General features: G+C 34.1%; 1 protein-coding gene across 1 annotated transcript in view; it reads left to right on the forward strand.

Moving 5' to 3' along the window:
* Positions 1-24,818, forward strand: part of EYA4 (EYA transcriptional coactivator and phosphatase 4) — a 101,506-nt gene that overhangs the window by 59,646 nt on the left and 17,042 nt on the right. The window contains exons 4-11 of the mRNA XM_072410224.1: positions 770-894; positions 3,724-3,816; positions 7,259-7,325; positions 10,869-11,011; positions 11,094-11,237; positions 11,393-11,472; positions 13,462-13,642; positions 21,007-21,143. Of these exons, the coding sequence (XP_072266325.1) occupies positions 770-894; positions 3,724-3,816; positions 7,259-7,325; positions 10,869-11,011; positions 11,094-11,237; positions 11,393-11,472; positions 13,462-13,642; positions 21,007-21,143 (970 nt within the window). The remainder of the gene's footprint in view (positions 1-769; positions 895-3,723; positions 3,817-7,258; positions 7,326-10,868; positions 11,012-11,093; positions 11,238-11,392; positions 11,473-13,461; positions 13,643-21,006; positions 21,144-24,818) is intronic.

Here is a 24,818-nt window from a genome sequence, read left to right on the forward strand (position 1 = left end):
CCAATTACCAACTACTGGTTGGTTGGTTCTGGTTGGCTAATGATCATATGATAAATCAGTTTTTCTCTAATTTGAAGAGGGAATGTTTGCTACAATGTTGCCTATTCTACTCTAAGTAGAATTGTGTATTAAAAGTCAAAATATGTATGTATGAATATTTTTGAAATAAGTATTTAACCAAAAAAAAAAAAACGTACATTCATGACAAATAGGATAAAGGCTTGTAACAGAACATAGTGAATTTCCTTTTTAAATGTTCTCAGGTTGCATTAAATATAGCACATACATGTGCTCTGTACTACCCCAATAAATCCATATCAGCCCTTGTTAGAAAAACAAAAAAAACATAGCCACAAAGCAGTTAAGCTTTCTGTAAAATGTTGTTAATAGGTAAGTAAATGAATGATATCATCATTAACAAATGTTACAATGTTGCACAGCTACTTAGAAAAATTGAAGAGGACTGTGTGTTATATATGTCTATATTTAAATACTCCAGTCACAAAACACTGTTTTTTATAAACCCCATATGTCACAGCTTGTGTATTTTAGTACAGAAACTGCTACCTAGCATTACCCTGACTAATTCAGAGCAGTTTAGCAAAAGAGAATGTGTAATATGGATGAACGTTTTTAGGTTTTCTAATTACTGATTCTAAAATGCTAGAAAATATATTTAAAAATAATTAAAAAGGATTTAAACTGAAGATATGCCGTTGCAATTACCAAATGTGAAAATTCTTAAAGGTGTATTTCTCTTCCTCATTAGGTCTATGGAAATGCAGGACCTAGCAAGTCCGCATAATCGTGTAGGCAGTGGAGATGTATCTGGGGCATCCAAACTGGACAAGCCAAATATTAGCAGTAGTTCTATCACAACAAATGGTACAGGAGGTAAGTTTCATTTACAATGCTTCATAACTTGTCATTTATAATCACCACCTTGTTCCCACTAGTGATAAAAGAATTGTGGCAAATCTGCAAATCTTTTTATTTCCTGAAAAAATGGTATTTTTCTAAAGATATTTAGTAAAAAAAGATTTCTTTTTTTACTAAATAGTTCAGTAAGTTTAATCCATAATTATTTCCCTAATTTTTAGACAAATTAGGCATCCCATACACATCTAATTCCTACGTCTGCAAGAATTGAGTTGTTGTAAAGAGATATAGTCCTGTATTGTATATAAGTATATAGTTTCTATGTTTCAATGCGCAGAAAGACCATTTGGTACTTTTTCCATTTTATATACAGTACAGATGAGCCCTATAAAAAAGCAGTGGTATGCCCTAAGCACATGTAGATAATTGCTTATCTAATAAATCTATCAGGGGAGCTTCCGGTCCTTGGAGCTATGCTATAGTGTGCATACGTGCAGATTATTTCACACACCGTTTAGTCTTCATCCCTCCAGTGTTTTGAGGTCCATGCTCTTCCTTATTACACTGTCAGCCTTTGGCAGCTTCTTCCCATCCTCTTCAAGATCTACTATTATTTGGATTAGTCATTGGGAAGCTACTGATAGTATTATTTCTGTACATACTCTCTGGATTTATATAATCCCACTGCTCAGCTTTATGTTTGGCATTTTATAGATTCTGAGTGTATACTGTACAGTTAGTGTACACTAATTAGAAAGTCTTAGCAAACAGGTGAAGTCTCTTTTGATTTAAACAATACCTGCTATTTTTTAATTTTTACTTTAGTTCCACTTTAAAAGTTCCTGTGGTACAATAATAAATTATTATTGTGTGCCTAAATCCAGTTTGCATTTCATTCTGAAGAAATTCCAATAGGTCATACACAGATTGCATTGGATTACAGCAAAACTCAAAATAACATTTATTTAAATAATATTTATTTTCAATATTTACATAGTATGAAAGGGGTAAAACCCTTTTTAGGTTATTTTTATGTTAATTGGCCCTGTCCTCACTAGGGTTGCCTTCTTTTCTGGGAAAAATACTACCCAGGCATTACTAGTGCTGGGGTAGGGGGAATGGAATACACACACTAACAACTCTACTTGCCCAGGTGACCTTTGTAATCAGGACTGAAATTTAGGGAGATTCTAAATTTGTAGAAAAAGCAGGTCAAACTCTTTGGCTTCAAATTTTAAATGAACGTCTGGTGTGTAATTGTAGTTCCCATAACTAGTAATGAGTAGTTTGTTTCACTTCAACTATAGTTTACCCCAATAATGAGCACATTCATAGAGAGCATATGTTCAGTTGGCAAAATTATCTGTTTAGTAACCTGCCTTAGTACCTGGACCCCTACTTAATTTAATCCATAGTTAATCCATATGGAAATAACTCATGGCCTGTTTCTTCTCCACCCTAGTTGACCAACGCTGATTGGGGTAGAGAGAAAATTAGCTAAATATATATCTATATACTCTAGTTTCAGTCTTGTTTTTGCTAACGAGAAAGAGGTTGACTGAAGGGCTATGTAGACTTCTGAAAGACTAAGGGGTGTAGTTTAGAACAGTTTTGGATTGCATACATACACAGTTGGCAAATTACACATACCTAATATCATAGAAGACAGTTGCGTTTGTGGGCAGTTTACATAAACCATCAATTTTTTAAAAACAACTTTTTACACATACACATACCTTCCAGGATCAAGTCCTCCATAATAAATCATAAACATTTTTAATATGTTTTAAGCAGAAGAGGTGCAGTTCTGGAATTGTATTATATACTATGTTGCATGTACTCTATTTAGACCCACCACTTTTTTAGTTTGAGTAGGGAGGACCCAAAACCCCTGCCTAAGTTTTATTGCCGTCTGAGTCACCATGGGTAGATTTGGCCTCTCAGTTTGTCCAACATTTTACAGTTGTCAACAAAACAAGAGATTAAGAGGAAATCCCCCAAAGTGGTCCACTGTTTTAGTGACCACTTTCTAAGAGGTAAATTCACTCCACCTTTAAATATTTTTCTCTCACTTTCCAACGGGACACAGGCCAATAAATACGTAAATGGACAAATCTTTTTTTGACCTTTACTAAATGGAAAAAAGTTATGGCTTTTTATATAAACTAGCAGCACTGTAATTATTCATTGTCATCTTCTCAATTACAATTGTTAAATTCAAACATTTTACAAGGCATATGAGAGCATATAATCGAGGAATGGGGACAATTAGTCACAGATTTAGAGTTGATGGTTTGTTACAAATATTCTAATCCTGTAGAAAGATGTGTAACTACAATAAGTTTTTAGGTTCTGCGAATATGGAAACATCCTAAAACTATGATTTTTATATTCAGAGAACTGGAACTAATGAAAGATTATTATTTAGTAAATGTATATTTTCTCCAATAGCATTAGTAATGCACCATATATGGAAAAAGAGTAAGACTGACATATTTTCATGAAGCACAGCATTTTTTAAAGCTAATGCAGTTATATGACTTATTATGACTGTTTATTGCTTTACCAATGCTAAATTGATCTATAATCTGAAATGGGTACTCTCTTGTTACACAACCATATTTTGGCTACCCAAATGTTAGACTGAATAGATCTTGTAATAAGGCATTTTGAATAGCATGTCTGCCTTATCCACTTTTATTACTTGCTACACTTACCAGGGATTTTTTTTATTTGTTCTGCTGCATGAACATTCACTTTTGGCTGTTTCTACTTGAAGATGGCATGAGGCCTATTTTGTAAGTTTAGACGACAAATCTTATGTCTGCTTATTCTTCTATGTAGTGTCTCTTCTTGCAGTCAAAACAGAGCCAATGAACAGCAATGAAACCACCACAACAACTGGAGATGGATCGCTTGACACTTTTACTGGGTCAGGTAAAGCAATCTGATAACATATTACACACATTAAAGAAGCAGAAAATGTGTAATCTAGACTAATAGGCACATCCCCTTAAATCTCAAATTTGGCAACAATCTTGTTAAATTTAGTGAACTTTTCTAAGTGGAGGACGTCCAAAACTTCATGCCTGCAATTAGTTATCAATCATAAATCTGTAATTGTTAAGAGTTCAGTAGGCTTGAAAGTTAACAACTTAGTCGTGTGTTTGTTCTTCGGTGCATACGTTAATTATTTTAATATTAAGTCCCACATTTATTTGAGACGTCTGTTCATGCTATGAGTGTGTCACACTTTATACACATGATATCCAGAGGTTTGTGGCTGTACCTTGTTTAACCTCATTCAATATATATAGCTGATAGCTCATAACCTTTTGGCAAAAGCTGTGTTTGCCAGAAACTTCCAGAGGTTTGTGAATCACACATTACAAAGCATCATAGATATTCTGTATCTTAAAGGCACGGAAGATCAATTTACCATATTAACTACATTTTATACATTGTGGAAATAATCTGTAAGTGCAGCCATGTATAAATGTTTACAATTTTGAATTAATTTAAGAAATACACCCCATATATCGTAGCTTTTGTGCACACATTGACACATAGTAGCGTATTTATAAAGAAGTGAATCTGACATTCCATTAAACATTCCCTGGTGAAGAATCAATTACTGCCATTGAAACATGTGAAACTAGATGATTCTCTGGCAGGATATGTCAGATTCACTGGGTAATTATCAAACCCCCTAGTGTTGTGAATGCCTATAATTACTCTTACACATAACATATATATTATGCTATCATTAGAGTGATTGAATTATATTAGTAATAACATTATTGTATTTATAATAGGGAACTTTTTAGTCCTTCTAAAACTTTTGCCTGCTTTAGACTAGAAGATCTTCTCTTTTTTTTATGTTGTGACCTAAAGATCTGTGTATTTAGGAATCCATCTAGCTAGGTATTTCTATAAGGATGTATCCACTCTGGTTACTTGAACTTCATAAAATGCAGTTAAGTTGTGTGGTACATGACTGTTTGGGGAATTAGTTCTGCATACTTCTGCTATATTGGCTATATTGGCCACTAGCTTTAACCTAAGTTTTTCTAGGACACCAGACTATCAAATCTACAATATGTGATGTTCTGTTCCTTGTAGCTAGCACAAAGGCAGTGCTAAGCAGATTACTTGAAATGTGTTTGAGGAGTATAGAATGAAGCAAATTTGCGATATAAAAATGCATTAGGATAACCTTTCTACATCAGTTGATCCCTCTGTAAAAGTAATATCTGCTAGCTCTTGATATTAACTTTGATTTAACAAAGGATTTTGGCATGTTCACTTTGCAAAGGGAAGGGAATATGCTTAATTAAATACAGCCATTGACTCTAAATGATTACTGATGGGTAAGAAAGGAATACATGTTTATTCTCATACAGCTGCACTGGCTTACAGATGCTTTGGCTATTTTGTAAATTTCTGAAAATCATATTTATGTATAAATATGGCATAAATACTGTAATTACCCCATTGACAAAGTGATTTTGATTTATGTTCTTTGTGATTAAAGTGAAACTAAACCCATGTTGGTGGGGGTGAGTTTTCGCCATAATTGGTGGTTATGCACAACATATTTGCCAACTGTGACACATGCTTACCTTTTTGCATGTGTTCTGCAGTGATTACAGATTCAGGAACCTGTCGCCACTGCACCCCTCGAACTTTCCATCACTGAATAGTCTCCTGGGTCCACCATGATTCTCTTTGGCCGTTGGGCAGCCACTGATCCAGTAACTCCTATTTATGTGCCATTGGGAACAAACCCAGGCTTGTTCCGTGCAGTAAACGTAAAAATGTATTTGGCAAAAGAGTCCTCTTCTCCAAAAAAAAACTCAAAAACTTGGTGACTTTTGAATTTTAGGATGAATTTGCTTCATCAGTTACTTTTATGGTTGCTTTAGGTGTGAATGGAACATATGTAGGAATGACATGTCTTCTTTATTATGCCTCCACTCTACTATTGTTGCCTGTCACCCCTATGTAATTTATTAAAGCCATATTTAAAAGGTATTAGGAGCACTCTCCTACCAAAATGTTCCTAAAAATACTATTTATTTGTTGTTATCAAAAAGTATATTAACCTGAATAGTTGACTTACCCATACCTGATACTAAAGGAGCTGCATGGTTGTGCCATAGAGGCCATTGGTGTAGAGGCTTTTCACAGAGATAGAGAAGAGCATGGGGCAGAATACGGGATAGCTAAGGGACATTTATGTATTAGGAAGGCTTAAATAATAATGGGTTACTTTTGGAGATAAATATAGATCAGGAAGGTTATGTGTCTGGGTTTGGTAAACTGGTAAAGCGGTTAATTGTTGAGTGATCACTTTAGGGGGTAAAACTTGTGGCTAGTGTTAGGTAAAGTGTTGACGGGTGAGCGTTAAGGGTATTACCTATCTTGGACATTTATTTAACATTTATGAATCCCCATTATATTCAGTTTTGGTGACAGACACCTGGACTAATAGAGGGGTGACATTCCCTACCTGACACATAGACAGCAATAATACTTGATGGAAAAAGTATTAAAGGGGCTGAAGCCAAATATCTGTCCTTATTAACACAATACCTTCAATGCCTTTAATACTTCATTGAGTCCTCTAGAAAACTCTAATTGGGTTTGTCTATGTTTGCTCCACTAGTATGTCTTACATTAATCATTTTCAAAGTGAAATATGAGCAGATGGCCTGGCATTACCCTGTATGTTTTCTCTATGGATTTCCTACGAAGGGATGGGTTCACCATTATGCAGAATGTATATTTGGCATGCATCTGTCTTGATAGAGACAGATGGTTAAGGAAAAGAAAAACTTCTGCACTAACTTTGGAATAAGTCCACATAGGATAGACATTTAGGATGCCATGTCGAGAAGATGTTGAATAGAAGCAGAATGATTAGGAAGTCGATGATGCAGAACTTCAGTTCCACTTTTGCAGTTTGTATTTGCACAGACAGTTATTCAAACTTAGAAAAATGCACTGCCTTATACAAATCATTCTTACTAACCAGACACAATTTGAAGTTATGCTGCATGACAGTGTTGAGACACTAAATAATGTGAATCTGACATACTGAGAAATGGGACAACGCGCGTTAAGACTTTACCTATTCACTGGAAATGTATTTTTAGTCCTTCGGACTTGACTCCTCGGCTGCTGAGCCGCCTTTGAGAGTTTGCAGTTGCCAAGATATAGATTTAATTCTGTACCAAATACTTCCACACTTTGTAGTCCTATTTTACACTAAAATAATTCATTTTGTCAGCATTTATGATCGATGCTAAAACTGTTAGAGCGTGAATGCAAGTTATTTATGGTACAAAGTTTTTCAAGTGTGTTTTATGTTTTACAGTAATAACAAGCAGTGGCTACAGTCCAAGATCAGCACACCAGTACTCGCCTCAGCTCTACCCTTCTAAGTAAGTGACAAGTTATTTCACTTCCAGTCAAACCTGCATGTAGTTGTGTGAAACATAGGCGCAATTTATGTATGGATGTTTCATTTTTAGGCAGTTTGGGATCTTATTTTTTAATAATTTAAAAAGTGCAAAAACTGTTTCTGTCATCTGCAGCATTTATGTATTTAGTGTATAGCATCAGTGCAGATGTGCTTTGTATCTGAAAATCTGTATCTGGGTCTTAAACTTGGCATGATGGGGTTGTTGTTGCTGCAGCTAACAGCTGTTACAATTTCATGGTATAGTAGAACCATAAATCCTTTAATGAACAGAAATACTGTAAAGCTTCGTAGTGTATGGTGATCCAGTACATAAGGGTTTGAATTGTATGTAAAAGCATGTTCTTTTCAAGCATGAAAATTATTAAGAGCTATCGGGAAATCAAAGTAATCGATAATACCGACAGCAGTCTGGTATTATTTTTTTTTAATAATAATTTAAAAATGTACAGGCAAAGTCTTAGGTTTTCGGCGGAATGCTTTCTTTAAATAATTCTTTTTCTCATTCATCACTGCACAAAAGAAATTAGAATATTTTGCACTGTAGAACTAAAACTGTTCTTATTCTAATTAGATTTTATGCAGGAAGATTTGATCTTTAGTGATTATTGAATCTGAATACTAAGTGTGAATGGGTTTGATAGAAACTGAACATTACCATTCAGCTCTGTTTTACCGAGTCTCGGAATTGCTATTTAAACAGTAGCACTGCCTGCTGGTATTGTGCGGTGTTGCAGCTGTTTGGCACTTGCATGTTTGTCATCTGAGTAACAAAACAAAAATCAGAATGATAGGCATTTTCCTATGCTTGACTTGCTATTAAAAATGCAGGTCAAAAAATTGGCATTAACTTTAATTGAGCAAATGCACATGACCGCTCAGAGGCTGCATTTGGCCTGCTATACATTTCTCTGGACACAACATGTCCTATCGAGATGCAACACCTGTAAAAAGTTTTTTCTGCAATGCCAAAAGACTTTGGGAGACTTTGTTTGTTCTTTACAAGAATTTAACATTAAAAATGTAAGTGCAAAACTCAATGTATAAATAACAGATCATGTTTATGAATAAATAAGAATAGTTTGTCAAGCTGCATTTTTCTTCTTGATCATAGATATTTGTTTTTTCCCTGTATTTCAGTTTGATAAAGTGCAAAAACAGTAATGCAGCAATTTCACATGCTACAGAGCTGCAAGTAAATTATCGATAAACCTCTGGGATGTCCTCCATTAATATTCAAGTGATTGGAGCAATTGGTTATATCACTGGATTTGAAGCCTAACTTTGACTTAAAGTTTTGCTTGCAGTCTTGTTCTCATTTAAATTTATTAATGTTTTTATTGCTACTGTCATTAGGAAAAATACTTTTTCCCCAATAATAAAGTACACAGATGACAAAGTTTTTTGTTGATAATGACAATCTGCCTTTCATCTTAGCCAAAACCATAGTGCCTTTCCCTTACATGGAATGTGTTGCTCTATTCAAAGTTTAAACTTGCAAACATACTAAAAACTTTTAATTTCTGCTACTTTATTATTCTCATTACTCACCTATGCTATATCCAATTTTTTTCTACATAAAAAACACATATAGGATTGGCATATTTAAACTTGAGCTTTCCATGCATTTAAGTTAGATATCAAGTCATAATAACATACTAGTATTATTATTTCAGCGGATAATTTTATTATAAAGTACCAACATACTACTCGGCACTTAGTCCCCTTTTCACACTTGTAAAAAACTTGTTAGCTGCTTCCAAGTGCATAGCAAACTACTGCCCCATCAGCAGCAAATCACCGCAGGTGTTTAACCCGCAGGTTAACACACTGCCAGATGTGACAAACACTGTGCCGCACCCCTTTGTAACTTGCATCCAAGTGCTAACGTGTGCACAATGTGGCTTCTAACCACTCTCACACAGTTAAATGGGAGTGGTTGGGAGCACAGTTAAGACTGCAGTACAAAGCTGTGGTTTAAAAACTGGCATTTACTCTCATTAAATTCAGAAAATAGACATATTTCTTATTGAGAGAAATTGAACCAGAACTATGTTGCTAATAAAATAGAGCTGAGTTTGCAGAATAAAATCAATAAAAGGTAAATGCTGAGTGATGTTGAAAGATCATTCCTTATGTACTATTGTATATCTAAAATAAGCTCTCAAATCCCTCATGCAACATTTAAAAATTGCCCTTTGCTTCCGTGAAATATTCGGAGCCTGTATAAGAATAAAAAGCACGAAAGGTAAAACTATTCACAAAATGTATTATTTAACAATCCTTCAGTACACAGTAACACTTTTCATTATGGTGAAGGTCTTATACTAATAATAAGTAGGTGGTGGACAACTTGATTTGTTCCTTGGTACATTTTTCTTTATATCGTTCAGATTGAAAGCATGGATAGTCTTGTGAATACCTATCACGTGGAAATAATGTGGTGATACCCAGTTTAAGAAAGCACAGTTTTCAAAGCAAAATGATTTATTTCCTGTTCCTCTTAGAATTCATTTTTTATAATAATTAGTATTAATTATATATTCTCCCAATTGCCAGTGTCAGGTTGGTTGCATATACAGCCCACAATTTCCCTATCATTTTCATGAAACCTTGAGTTTTTAGAGGGGGAAACATCCATTAAGGGCCTCCCATAGGTACCTGCCCAATAGTAACAGACATGAACTGGACTTCACATACCAAGAGTAAATCACGCTTTATGAGGCTACTAGCCCTGCCAGTCTAAAGTATGTTTGAGGTAGGGGGCTCCACATTTACTTTTTCTTATTGGGCATTCCTAACAACACTCACACGTAAAAATTAACACTGAGCCAGAAATTATAAATCAAGCACTAATCAGCTTGTAAAAGCTCGTTTATAATAAAAGTCAGAAGAACGCAATTTAGTTTGCCACTGACACACACAAAAGTGCTTGGCATCTAATGCCAGAATCATATGTATGTGATTTCGTCTTCAACATGTAAGCATATATGATTATAGTACAGTCTCTGTTTTAGTAAAACAAACTCCATTTCAGAGCACGACAGGGTCAAGGTTAGGAAGGGGGAGAATTTGACTAAATATGGATATATGCATTGGGATGAGGATTTAAATTTGCCAGTTTTTGTGAACTGTATAATAGCTGCTGTCCGACAGTTGTTTGTAGAAAAATGACTTTTAGTGCTTAAACTATTTTTTCTTTATAGTAGAACAATGTGTGTCTTATTTATGATTCGCATAGGAATGTGCAAAAAATATACCTATTGATCTTGCTAGAAATCCAACACTCTCCTGTATCCGTTGCACTTTAAAGTGTTATCCCTAACAATATTAATAGGAAGTGTTTTAGGACTAAAGAACACTTTCCCATGAAGTTAAGTCTGGGTAAAGAGAGCATCCTAGGGTGTTCCTCCATACATTATACTGAATGTTGTCCCATTAGGACAGAAAGTATTTATCTGACCAGATTTACTTTAAATTAACCTGATTTGTATCTATACCTTAGGCCTTATCCTCACATTCTATCGACACCAGCTGCTCAGACTATGTCAGCCTATGCTGGTCAAACCCAATACTCTGGAATGCAACAGCCTACAGTTTACACAGCATACTCACAGACTGGACAACCTTACAGTTTACCAACTTATGGTATGTTTGCCTTTTTGTATTTTTTGTCAATTTTGTATGTCAACTCTTTTCTGTCTCTTACAAAATGTGTTTACTCATACAGACCTGGGAGTAATGCTTCCGGGTATCAAAACGGAAAGTGGACTTCCACAAACTCAATCACCGCTTCAAAGTGGTTGCTTAAGCTACAGCCCAGGATTTTCTACACCTCAGCCAGGCCAAACCCCATACTCCTACCAGATGCCAGGTATGACAACTAAAATGTTAGAGCAAATAGTAACATGATTCATGGTGCACTTGTAAGATTCTGTGTTGATGTTTATGTTGTTATTTACTTCTTTAATGTTGACTGTGCATTTGATGCAGTAAGTTGTAAATTACTTGTTGTTTCTTTTCTTTTAGGTTCTAGTTTTACCCCATCATCAAGTATTTATGCAAATAACTCAGTTTCAAATTCAACCAACTTTAGTAGTCCTCAACAGGTAAGAAAAGTACTTTGACATTATCATATATTCTCAACAGAGGAACAATTGGACTTTACTGTTGTACAGTAGTAGTTATTTTATATTAAATTTTAATGGTATATTATTGGGCAAAAGCCACTAAATGAAGCTCAATTTATTGCATTACTTGTAGAACATGTTGCAGATATCAACTTTATATTTCTATGTTCGTCAGTTATTTTTAAGTTGTGATAGACCTGCTTTGTGCATCAAGTACATTTTAAGGACATGCAAACTGTTGACACCTGTGCAATTATGAAATAATAACTCATGTTGTGACATTCTTTCAAGGAGGTCTAGCACATTAGTTTCATTATTTTTAATAGCTGCTATCTATAGGTATGCCCTTGGTTTTGGCATGCGTTAATGTGACATTTAAATTATAATGTTTTCATTGTTCCACAATGGCATCCTAGGAAATCCTTATGGCAGTAAAACTAAGTCTATAAGTTGTATTTACAAGGTTGTCACTGCTAAGTCAGAGCACAAAACTGATAAGATAAAAGTGCTTGGAAGAACTAGCAAGCCCACTATTAAAATGTACTGGCCAAACTGCAAATATTGCAAGAGTGGCACAGTCATCAAGGAAGGTTTGTATAGGCCTGCAATGGTACTAGGGAGAACTAGGGAGTGGGGCTTGGGTGGGTACATTTTTGGTAAAAATGAGCATGAACCTTAAAGGAAAATTACACATGAACTTAGAATTTTCTGATCCATGGGGAATCATACAGTTTATTTGGCTTAATTGTCTAGCACCATGAATTATGTGGTTCATAGACTAAAAGACAGGAGAAAACTGAATGCACATTTTCAGGCAAATTACATTTTTATGATTATTGGAAAAGAGATTTGCCAGTATTATCAGATTTAATTGATTTATTAACTTCACTTCTCGTATATTAGGTCTTTAAAAACATTAATAGACAGGAATGAATTTCTAAACTGTGCCCACAAAGACTAAAACATATTCTCCAGCATATTTGGACAAAGGAAAAAACCAATAAAGCGATTTTCCAATGTTTTTGGCAGGTGGATTTCTTTAGGGCATATTGGTTGATGAAGAATCAAATAGCTTGAAAGAGATTTATTACACAATCAGAGTATCCAAGTATAGGATACCAATAAATCACATACACTGCCAAATATTACAGCACCACAACACCCCAGGTATCAGTTGAACACCAATGAATAGCAAATTCTAATCTTAAGGAATACAGGGCAGCATCCTGCTGAATAGGACTGTGTAGAAATATTTCATATCAGAGCAAATGCTGATTACGACAAGGGCACCTGGCTGTCTTTTCTAAACCAAAAACGGAAATGGCACTTGTACCCTAACATGATCCGGTGTCTGAATCGTTTTAAACATTTTTGAATAACATTTGTATTAATTGAATGCCACCTGGTCAAAAAAACAGATACTTTTGTATGATATAGAATTTTTAGTTAATGGACATAAGTAAATCACTATACCTTTTTTAGTTTTAGATAGCAGGGGTTTTAACCTTTCTCTACTCAAGTAAAAAAATACAACTTCTCAGGTTCACTAAAGCTAACAGATGTAAAGCATTATGTCAAATTTTGTATATTTACAAGATCTAAATGCGTGCATAGAATAGTGTATGTACATATGTGTGTGAATATATAGGAAATCATTGTGCAGAACAAAAGGTGAATAGTGTCCAACTTGTTTTGTCTTTAATTCCATCATAGCCACCTGTGATAGATCATTTCAGGAATTTACTGTAATGATAGGCTGTGCTAAAGCTTTCAGCTTTACTAAAGTGTTAAGACCATACTGTTTGCAAGCCATTTTCTTTGGTTAAGTGTTAACGATATATTAAATCTACCTGAAGTAAAAGAATACTCCCTTCAACTTAGTTTTAAGATCTGATTAATCCTCTCTGCTTCCAAATCTCAAATAATGATTTTACTACTTCACTTAACAAATTGTTCCTATTGTTCCAGGATTATCCCTCTTACACAGCTTTTGGCCAAAACCAATATGCACAGTATTACTCAGCATCAACATATTCAGCCTACATGACCCCAAATAACACAGTGGATGGCACCTCATCATCTTCAACGTATCAGTTACAGGATTCGCTTTCAGGTCTAACTAATCAAGCAGGTACAGATCTTCATTCAGGTAAAAATATATTTTTATATATGCTTACACATTTAAGTAGCTTTTTTTAAAAAAAATTAATTTGAGAAGAAAATTAATTTGTTCTATTGTCTGATATTGTAGTATGTAACAAGCCAATTATAAAGGAATAAAATATAAATAAGCAACTAGAGGAGCCAGAAATACAAACTTTGCACCAGTGCTTTCTGCTTGGAGTGGGCAAAAGTTAAGGGTATATTGGGGGAAACACTGGAACCTTTAGTGTTCAGGGGACACACAAAGACATGGTTCATGAAAATTAGCGCCAGCTAACAGCACATCCTACAGTGAAAAGTTTAATGAATCATATGCAGCTATTAAATTGTTCCTAATAAATAATTCTGTTGTCTCAAGGATTGGAAGAGTATGTAAACCCAAAATTAGTCATTCTACCTTAATGTACTAGAGCTTAGTGGCTTAGAATTTTAGCTTAAAACAGAAAATGCTGTTACTGGCAGAATCAGATCAACTTTGCAACAAATGCAGAAAAAAGCTTAAGAAAATTATACAGGATACCAACGACGCCAAAGAAATTAAAAATAGTTTTTGGGTTTATTTATACTATAATGTAGAACGAATACAAAGCTACAAAGAGCAGTTTGTATATGGAATGTTTTTTTTAAATCCCTAAAATAACTTTTGAAAGGAATGTAAGTTTTAAAAACGCTGATATGTGATTCACACCATCTTGTTCTGAAAAGGTTAATACAGATCAACTTTAAGAGAACCAGACGGTTAAAAGTCCAGTTGTTCAAAAACCATGCAGTGCTGACTTATGCAATTCTAAAATAGATGCATACCTTGCGTTCAACAGGACAGCTGCTCATTCTGAATTAGAGATTAGCCTAATGAAATAAAGTTGGTTCTGAAGGAAGGAATAGTGAAGTGAAGGGCACAGCAGTTGAGGTACCCTTACAAAGAGTTTGGGCACAATCCCAAGACCATTAGACTGAAAATTGATATACATCATTAACTTAAGTTACTCATTTTCACATGTTTAATTAAAAAGGGGTATGAACAATGCATTTAGAAAAATTCATTTTAAACATGTGGTAAATAAGGAAGCAAAGCATAGTAAAGGTATCCTTTTGTTGTTTTCTGGCCATCATGCTGGTTAATAACGACACCATTAGCTTTAAATGGCTGATTTTGCATACTAGTTGTTAGTTCACTAAATCTAAACATACTGAGTTATTTTCAGTTGTGAGGAGGTCGTAAATAATAACAGGGTAGAAAATACATTGTAATTGGCTTGTGGTGCATTGGTATGATCACCAAATTGATAATTTTACTTACTGGAATCAACCAATATATTGTGTTATCTTCCCTTATGGTCATATGAGCTGTTCAGAAAGTAATACATGAGAAGTAGAAACCAGTTAAGTTAAACTTCCAACTGATAAAAGGTGTTTAGTGTCTAATATGAATATTTTTCAAGCAAATATAAATGTATGTTATTATGATTCAGTGACTTTTTTTGTAAAGCCAACTACAATTATTGTGTTATGGGCTGCAAATGCATGACCATCTTTGCCATACTTCACAGTTTATACCATTTTAGGAATAGAGCAAATTTTATACGTCTGCTTTTGTATTTGTTAATAACTTATTTAGGATAATAAAATACTACATACAATATTTAGTGGACATACTATGCTTTCCGTGGACAATATTGTTTTGTTGTTTTCAAAATTTTCAACAAAATGTTTTTCAAGTAAACCATAGACAGAAAGACATTAAAAACAGAAAAAGATGACTTGTTTTAAGAAAAAAGGTTTACTATAAATTAAAAAAAATCTATAATTTATATTTTTTAAAAGTTATGTTTCTAGTACAAAGCATGGCAAATTTGCAAAATAAGTTTTTTATTTATTATTATATTATTATTAATATATTATTTTCCTTGTAATGCAAAACTAAATAACTACAAATTATTCACAAAAAGTGAGAATTGCAAGTTCTAATAAAACTAATCAAAGGTTACAACCATGTAAAAAAATATATTAAAAACAAAATTTAATAGAAAACAAAAATGTTAAAAAAAAGAAAAACATTTAAGCTTAGTTGAGTATTATTATTATACATTACTTATATAGCACTGACATATTACGCAGCGCTTTATACAGTCCATCACTGTGAGTTAATCACAAACAAAGCAAAAAAACAAAGCAAAAAAAAAAAGAAAACTTTATGGTGCCAAGACATTCATTAACTTCTGGAGCAAGCTGCATGTGGGAGGAAACCGGAGTACCCAGAAGAATTCTTTGCAAACACGAAGAGAACCTGCAAAGTCTATGCAGTGTCCTGGCCGAGATTCGAACCTGGGACCTAGCACTGCAAAGGACAGAGTGCTAACCACTGAGCCACTGTGCTGAGTAAAAGAGGAATTAGTTAAAAGGTGCTGATATTAAGGATCATTATTGGTGAACTGATCACTGCATTTGATTGTAGCAGTGATCATTCAAGCAAGAGGCGGTTTGATTGTAGAAATGTATTCTACCAAATACATTGGTACAAATACCAATCGGTGTGGGCATTCACATGGTTGCATGTCACCTTGTGCTCTGCTGTTTTATATTTGCAGCACTCATGCTTTAGTGAAGAGTAAGGAAATAGGCTCTATTTATAAAACAGGAAATCAGACATTCCCTCAAACATTCCCTTGTGGGAATCCTAAAGGTCCTTGTGTTAATGGCTTTTTTGATTCAGGGAATGTTTGAGAGAACATCAGATTGCTTGTTTTATAGGTATTGCCCAATGTAAACATAGTGTACATAAAATATATGCTGCATAAGGAGGGAAAAGGTTTTCTGGTGATGAGATCAAGATAAATAGAAAAAAGGAGAGCTATGAGAAGAGGGAAATTGCTTCATGGATCAAGTCAAAGTTCTTCACGTCAAACTCAATCACATGTTGAATCATATTATACTGTAACTGTGAATATTTTTAATTGAGTATATAGTTGCTTGTCAGTCCAATCTCACAAGTACACCCAGAGATATTCTATGACATAAAGATATGCATAGCTATTGGATGCCCATTACCCAGTACCCACAGAACAATCTGGGGACACCTTCCTAAAAGGAAAGCATAATTCTTGGCATTTACATGTTAATTTTTTTATTTTTTTTATTCTAGTGTTGGTATAGTAATAAGTTTGGTGCTGTTGTCTATAGCACAATATTAATCATACATTACCAATTTAAATGGAGTGTTAATAGAATAATATATTTTTGTAGTGATATTCTTTAATAGCTTTTTGACTCCATGTCATATTTCTGTCTGCTTTAGGGGACTTAATTAGCATCTTAGACACATGTCAAAATGGGTTACTTGGCACACAGTTCTGGCACCTGTCAAGCAATGCCAAGCCAGAAGAAGTGCACTAGCTAAATAGCTCATTACAAATGCCCAGTGGTTCATCAGTTTCTCCTTAGGAGTGAACAACGTGGTATGTAGGTGCTATGCGAGAATGAGTTCCTCATGCAGGTCCCCTAGCTGGATGAGTGCTGAAAGATCATTACAATACTGGACCACAGGAACAGGTGCTGGATACAATGTTTCCATTGCCTGTGTATAAAATCTCTTAGGTTAGTTTACGTTTGTTTAGCTAACAATTTGAATTAATATAAAGCTATATAGCATTATAGACGATATATTATTTTTTTTCTTACAATGCTGCTTGTTCTGGCTACTTTGACTGCATTATTTTTAGGATTCTATCACCCCAGAGTACAATTTCCTTTGCAAGTAAAACATGTGCAAAATGTTTTTTCCTTGTTGGGCTTTTGCTTCAAAATGTTTCTGCCTGCATAAATAATTTTTTACTTCATTTTCCTGGGAAGGTTTTGTTAAATCCAGTGGTCTGCAATGCTTTGCTAAGCAGTATCACAACAGAAATGGTACAGAACAGCTGCCTGTGCTATAATGCCCTTTTGGCTTGTAACAATTTGATTTTTTTCCAACAGCCCAAGAAGCAGATGTGGTAAAGTGTGATCAGTATAAGTTTGAAAACTATAAAAAAAAATGATGCCAGAAGTGGTCAAAGGGACTGTAAAAATCTCAGAGTCTTGATTATAGGAGAGGAAATAGATTTATAGACAGCTGGGGAATGCACAAATAGGGGATTCTGCCATTCAGAAAAACACAAAGGTTATTGTAAATTTCTGAACTCGGTGGGTATGTGCTTTCTGAACAAAAACCCATTAAATATACATATGAATGCATAGCTTCTGGTTCTTTTGTACTCTTATATATGAGTAAGGATTTTCTAATTTTTCCCACATGCCATTTAAAAAGTGAAATTGGTGTTTGCATGAAACAACGTCATGTTTGTGTTTAAATAGGATGCTGTGCAGTGTTTCCCTCAAACTCACTAAAGGCACATTTAAAGTCCACGGTGCTGTTGTAAAACTGTACTGTACAGCAGAACAGGCCCAGAACTTCAGTTTGTTATGGGAAAAAAACATGTATAAATAATGGGGTCCTATAAATTATTCCTAGGGTACAGTAAATGTACATTTGCAGGGTGTAATGTCTGGTGTATTTTGATAAGCACACAGAAACATTCATGTAAAATGTTATTTGTAAAGTGGTCATGTGCAGCTATGTGAAAAATTGGGACTTTATAGTTAGGAATGATTTAGTATACCATATAACTAAAACTTAGCAAAATACTACAGAATGTATTAAAGTGCCCTTTATTTTAGATAATATTATGGCAGGGTTAGTTATTATGGGTGTAACATTGGTACTTTCTCATTCATAATTCATGATATATACTGAGTGGGATAATCACTCCCTCAGCCTATAAGAGATGCCATTTATTAAAGATAAAAACAAAACAAACAAAAAAATATATAATAGTTTTTGTTTTGTCTTTTATTATTCATACATTTATATATATATATATATATATAATATATATATATATATATATATATATATATATATACACACAGCCAAGTCATGGAAGACACCTTTAAAACAGAGCATTCAATTCATCTTTATTTAAAAATTGTATTGAAGTTGTTTTATATATTTTTTTATATATATTTATATACATTAAAAAAATTGTTTAGAGCTTATTAACTTTTACTTGGGAATAAATCCTATGCAGAAAGTCAAACATCCTGGCATTTATCATGTGCACACAAGTACAAGTGTTAAAATCGCCAAATAATCTGCAGTGTGCCTAAAATAAATGTTTTTTTTTTCTCCAATGCTTTTGGTCCTATATAAATGATGATAAATATGTTTCATCTACTAAAAAAATTGCCAAAGGAAATAATGCCAAATTGCCCCCCCTCACGTACCCTACCATTATCTTGAGCTAATTCAGCAGCTTAGATTGCAGGTATTTCTCTTTTTGCATTCTCTTTTACTAACGCACGCAAAGCATCCATTTCTTTTGCTTACCATTTAGTGTTTGATTTTCAAAGTCTACCTGAAGATTTTAAAAATCTATTTTTTGTATGTATTTGGTGTTATTAGAAGCTACTCACCCTAAATGAATATCTTGTGATTCAGTTAGAACAAAAGATCATCTTTAAGGACCTGTGTTGATGGGTACTTGTTTGCTTTAAGTGGGTTTTGCATTTCTACACAAGCCTGTGGGTTTGTATAAACTGCCTATAGCAGGTCTAATGTGAGTCAAATTTATCTGTCAGTGAATTCTGAATGATGTTTGATGGGTCCCAGACTAATGTCAATCTAATAGCATCATCACAAGCTCAAAGCCCGTCGTCAGACGCCCTATTGTTACAGCTTATCTTTCAATACATATTACATTACAAAAATATATTATTTATTTTTCTAGGTGCTAGAATTGACATTAGATACAGTGTAATGCAATCAGTTGAAGTTGATTTTATTAAGTGTATAGCACAAAGTGAATGTCATCTGTTTTAAGGAGGGAAAAGAAATGGACTGAAATTCAAAGCCATGCTTTTTGCCTAATATCAAAAGAACACACAGATGTATAACCCAAATGTTCATGTTTTCACGCCCACATCTATATACACTTATAATCAGCCAACTGCGGTTGTGGATGTCACATACATAAAGTGAGATATGAAAGAAGCTAAATATTTAAAGGTGCAAGCTGCAATGATTTACAGTATATGTCAGATACACATTGTTATGACCTCATCCAAACAATAGCTGGACCTGTCTGTTTTAAACTTAGTTTGGCTTTATTTTTGTGTAAAAGAAAAGAATATATTAAAACATTTATACAATTTATATAGAATAGTGTTATAAGAAAGGTTTTGTGTACCATAGTTTTTGCTGAACTATTTTATGTTTAAAGAGGTGCTAAACTCAAAAAAAAAAAAAAAGTCATCAGTATGTAGAACTAATTGACAAAAAAGACATCCAATGTCTCTTTTGTCAAAAAAAAATGCTGGCTCCTGGGGATGTTTTGTATTAGCTCTGCATCGTACAGCACATGCATTTGCTGGAGCTCATACAAGCATACACATACATAGTTGTCTATAGATATCCTGCCTTTGTTATCATTACTAAGCCTTCAATAATATACCACTGACGTTTGAAGCACACTATATATCCCCTGCTATTTCACACACATCCATTTGAAGTGATAATTATCTCTTCTTTTTGAGCCATCATCTCACCAATCAACTTTTCACCTACAAGAAACTGGTTTCTCTGAATCCCCTGAGGAAGCCAAATGGAAAAACGCGTTGGAAAAAAGCATTTTGATATGACCACACCAACCATAGCTCTGTTTAGCCGATATTATGCTATGGTATATGTCAACATTTTTCTAAAGACTTGCATGTAGCAAGTTGCTTTGTTTATTATAGCTTTTCATATCCAAAGGCAAAGAAATTCTCTGTAGTCATTAGGTACTGCCTTAGCCCCCCATATGTATGAAATCTTGGGTACACCTTTGATGTCAGGTGTCTAAAAAAGTTTCAGCATACATAAATTTAAAACCCAAATCTTTGATTTTTTAGTAAAAAAAGAAAAAATCTAAGTAATAAAATAAAAAAATAAAATGAAGAATCTCTTCATTGACTATACTATGGAATAGACTATTGCAAATGTAAAATAGATACTCCTAATTTTAAAGGGTTTGATTGCTAAAACAATAAAAAATTGCTCTTGCAAAAATTTGCAGACATCAGCCACTGTTAACCATAACATACTAAACTCAAACCAATTTAATAACGCCTATTTAATATAAACTTGAATACTAACAGCCCGACCAAGATTTATAATGTTGAAGTTAAACATGATGACTTACCACTGGTGTTGTAGAGATTTAGCCCGTAACAGCCAGTATATTAAGTTTTTTTTCCAATATGTGCTTGTATTTTTAGGGGATTTTGACACAGTACAGAGTCCCTCAACACCTATCAAAGACCTTGACGACAGGACGTGTAGAAGTGCTGGGTCAAAGTCACGAGGAAGAGGCAGAAAAAATAATCCTTCACCCCCTCCTGACAGCGATTTGGAGGTAAGAACTCATTTATTAGCGCACTGGAATGTCCCCGGTGAAGCTACAGCTAGCTGTTCTGTTTGAACAGAGGTGTGTACAAAAGCCTGTCAAGCAACTGTCCCTGATTAGTTATTTTAGCCTGTATTCCTGTATATTTGCTCCTTGGCTCAAGAATAATGGCTAGCTTATTTTTTAAATGTAAACTATTTATTTTTATAGACTGTTGTAGCCAACATTTAAAAAATTTCAGTTTATTTTCAGCTATGAAGACTCACAACTGGCTTTTTTCCCAGGGTCTATTGAATATGGATTTACACGTGCAATTGAGTAGTTTGGTGTTAAGGTTTAAGAGCTGTTCCAAAAATGCCAAAATGACTTGAGTGTTTATACTTGAACATGGAATATTTTGAAAAAATGTCTCAGTTATTTATGGTATGCATTGATAATATAATAATCAGCTGAATGAAGAGATTGTCCTTTTTGTATATTTATTTTAGGCCTATGAATATTTAAAAAAAATATTGCTTTGCTAGAAATTTAAATGAATATGTATGTCAAATACTGCATGTCTCCTTAAGGAAGTGATAGCTAAAATGTTTTATAATGCTACACCTAAAAGAAACCTTTATGAGTGATATAAGAAGGTTACCATTGTTGACCTTCTTAATAAAAAATCGTTTTTTTTATTAAATAATAAACAAATAAAAGCCAAATCAAAATCTGAAATCAAAAATCTACATACTTGTTGTAGGTCAGTGACTTATACTACTGAAGCCAATGAATTAGCATGATCTTCAAGTAACTAACATAAGGAGAGATCATCAATGAGATAGAGAGATCATCCTCCATTTTTCTGCCCGCTCTGGTTTACCCAGCTGTTTTCTTTTTCATTTTTTAATATACTATAATATATAGTTCAATTATTTGTCTTGACTTTTTTTTTTAAATGTGGTAATTTACTGAGAGAATCATTTTCCAATTAATTAAATAAACCTGAGATAATTTACTAGAGGACAACCCAGTTGTTAGATTTATATACAAAGTGATGAATTACTGAGGAGATATATGAATTTCAGATACTAGATCCCATTTATGGGAAGTTTCTATTCCTTAAATCTGAACAGAAAACATTACATTTTTTTTAATCCAGGAATTTTTTTAACTCAACATCTTTTTTAATCAAAGTGGAGAGTTAAAACACTTTTTGCCCAGAAAGCTTTCATATAGTAACATTAAAATGACAAAATATTTATAACCCATAATAACCTTGTTCACACTGGGTTGTAGGTAATCCTAGGAACAAAACATAATAATGACTGCAATGTCTATGTGTAAATCAATGTTTGAAATAAACAAGTTTAAAATAAATAGGAGTCTCCACTTAGCCCTGAGGAAGCCCGGTTTGGGCGAAACGTGTCGGGTGGGACACCTTACCACCACCGCTAACCCAGTATGATACCACATCATATTGCTATTTTTTGCTTTTTTATTTTATTCTAGTGGTTATATGTTAGCCTAGGATTCATTTATAGAGACACAGCTCTCAATCTTTGAAATTATGTTGTTTGAACAATAGCATTTTGTGTTTTTAAATGTATCTCTGGTTGCCCTTCAAAAACCTGGCTTTCCCTCCCTCCCTTATTCTCTTCCTCCTACAGATATACTATGGCCCTAATTTATGAAAGCTCTCCAAGGCTGGAGAGAATACACTTTTCTCGGTGAAGCTAGGTGACCCAGCAAATCTGGAATGGATCTGGTCCAGAATTGAAAACATTTGCTAACAAACAGCTAATGAGTTTCAGGAAATCCATCCCAGGTTTGCTGGATCACGCAGCTTCACTGATGAAAGTGAATTTTCTCCAGCCTTGGAGTGATTTAATAAATCAGGGCCTATATGTAACCACAGACTGGGCAAATAGGAGTCTACTCCTCTTTTATTATCCATTGGGGTTTTTCTTTCGAGTGGAACATTTCAATGAAATAAACGCAGGATAACTTCAATAACTTAAGTAAATAACCCCCAAATTGAGGGAGCATTGAAGAAACCAGCATAAGGTCAGATTTAGATGGCCACCTTTCAGGTAAAGCACCAATCTTTACTAGAAATGGTGTAGCTGTTTATTGTTTATCTACAATGTGGACAAGGATATTGTAAGTTGTGGATGTCTAGATTATTGAACTATTGGAAATTAGTGTGATAGGTACTTAAGTGGAGTATCTACCTAATGAGAGTTCTGGAGTCATATTTGCAAAACGGTTTCCTTTAAAGCCAGGCATAATTACAACACACAAACGAATACATTAATACATCTTTAAATGTATTGTAATTGTATTTATGTATTGTTTGCATTTAAATGCCTTCAGTGAACATATCTGAATTTGACTTGGTATTTGCTTCACATTTCCTTGAAAGATGAGCTCATCAGTGTGCTGCTTCTCCATTCACTGCCAGTCATAAACATGTGGTAGGGAGGAGACCTGTTAAGTGTTACTTAACTGCAGTAGAGACACATCATGCCTCCTGACCTGCCAGACAGGGTTGTGTTGTTGGAGGAAGTAGTGTAAATCTAAAGAAACAGATGGACAAAAATACAAATTCTTTGGCAGGTAAAACAACTCCCATGTATATTTTAATCTCTTTGCCAGTTCAAATTTAACGGGAATATTTAATGAAAGAAATATGCTGACCGGTTGTTATGCTCCATCTGTGTCCAGTACTTTCTGAGTCATTAACTTGGACAACAAGTATGCCGGCTAGGAGTTTTCACTTCATTTGTACACTTTTTTCAAATCAATGACTCAGAAAAGGCTCCAGCAAAAGGGTCAGCTTGACAGCCTAGCAAGTAGCATTTCAAAAAGATCAGCAGTGGTAGCCTCTATATTTTATTAGTGACAGTTTATGTTAAATTGCAAAATATAGTAACCTCATAAATGGAATTGAAATTCGCCTGGCCTAACTAAATTGTGTAAACGTATTACAAAGCGTATAAATGACTGTTTATTGTTATAATAATTATATTATTATATTAGTGTACAAGTTGTATAGTAGGGAGGTCTAATTTTGATTGTTGCCATTAGTAGACTCTTTAAAGTACACATCTATTAGAAAGTCTTTCTGGGAACAATATAAAAAAAGTGAACAGGAGCTAAGTTCTGTATCCCATACAGCTGTGTGATCTTACTGTTATTACACTTGGAAGGAAAGGGTTGCCAAAAAGCATAATATGACACACATCCACACATCCATTAGAGAAAACTAACCAAAGCCATTCTCTGCTTGTTTAATGAAAGCTAAAAACATGGCTATTCAATTTGTGAATAGGAAAGTGAATCAAATGTGAAATAAGGATTTCAGACAAAGACAGAATCTATATTTTCTAAAAAGTGTTGCTAAACTGTGATGTGATCTTCATTTTGATCTTCATTGGATCTTGATTTTGCCAAGAGATACACTTTTTTTCTTCCAGTCCTATGTAAATCAGACTAGCAGCTGCAGGACACATTTACTGGAAATTATGAATGCAAAAGGAATCTATCAGTTACCAAAGACAAGCACTGGTTTTCATATCTTTATTTTAGGCAGATTGTGATGACGTATTGTAATGATCGACCACTTATTCAGAAATACAGAAGCTTGAAAAAGATTTACAAAAATTTTTGGTTATTAGCTGTATACAGAGAGATACATGCTAG

This window comes from Pyxicephalus adspersus, chromosome 4 (genome assembly GCF_032062135.1).
Source record: "Pyxicephalus adspersus chromosome 4, UCB_Pads_2.0, whole genome shotgun sequence".
NCBI lineage: Eukaryota > Metazoa > Chordata > Amphibia > Anura > Pyxicephalidae > Pyxicephalus > Pyxicephalus adspersus.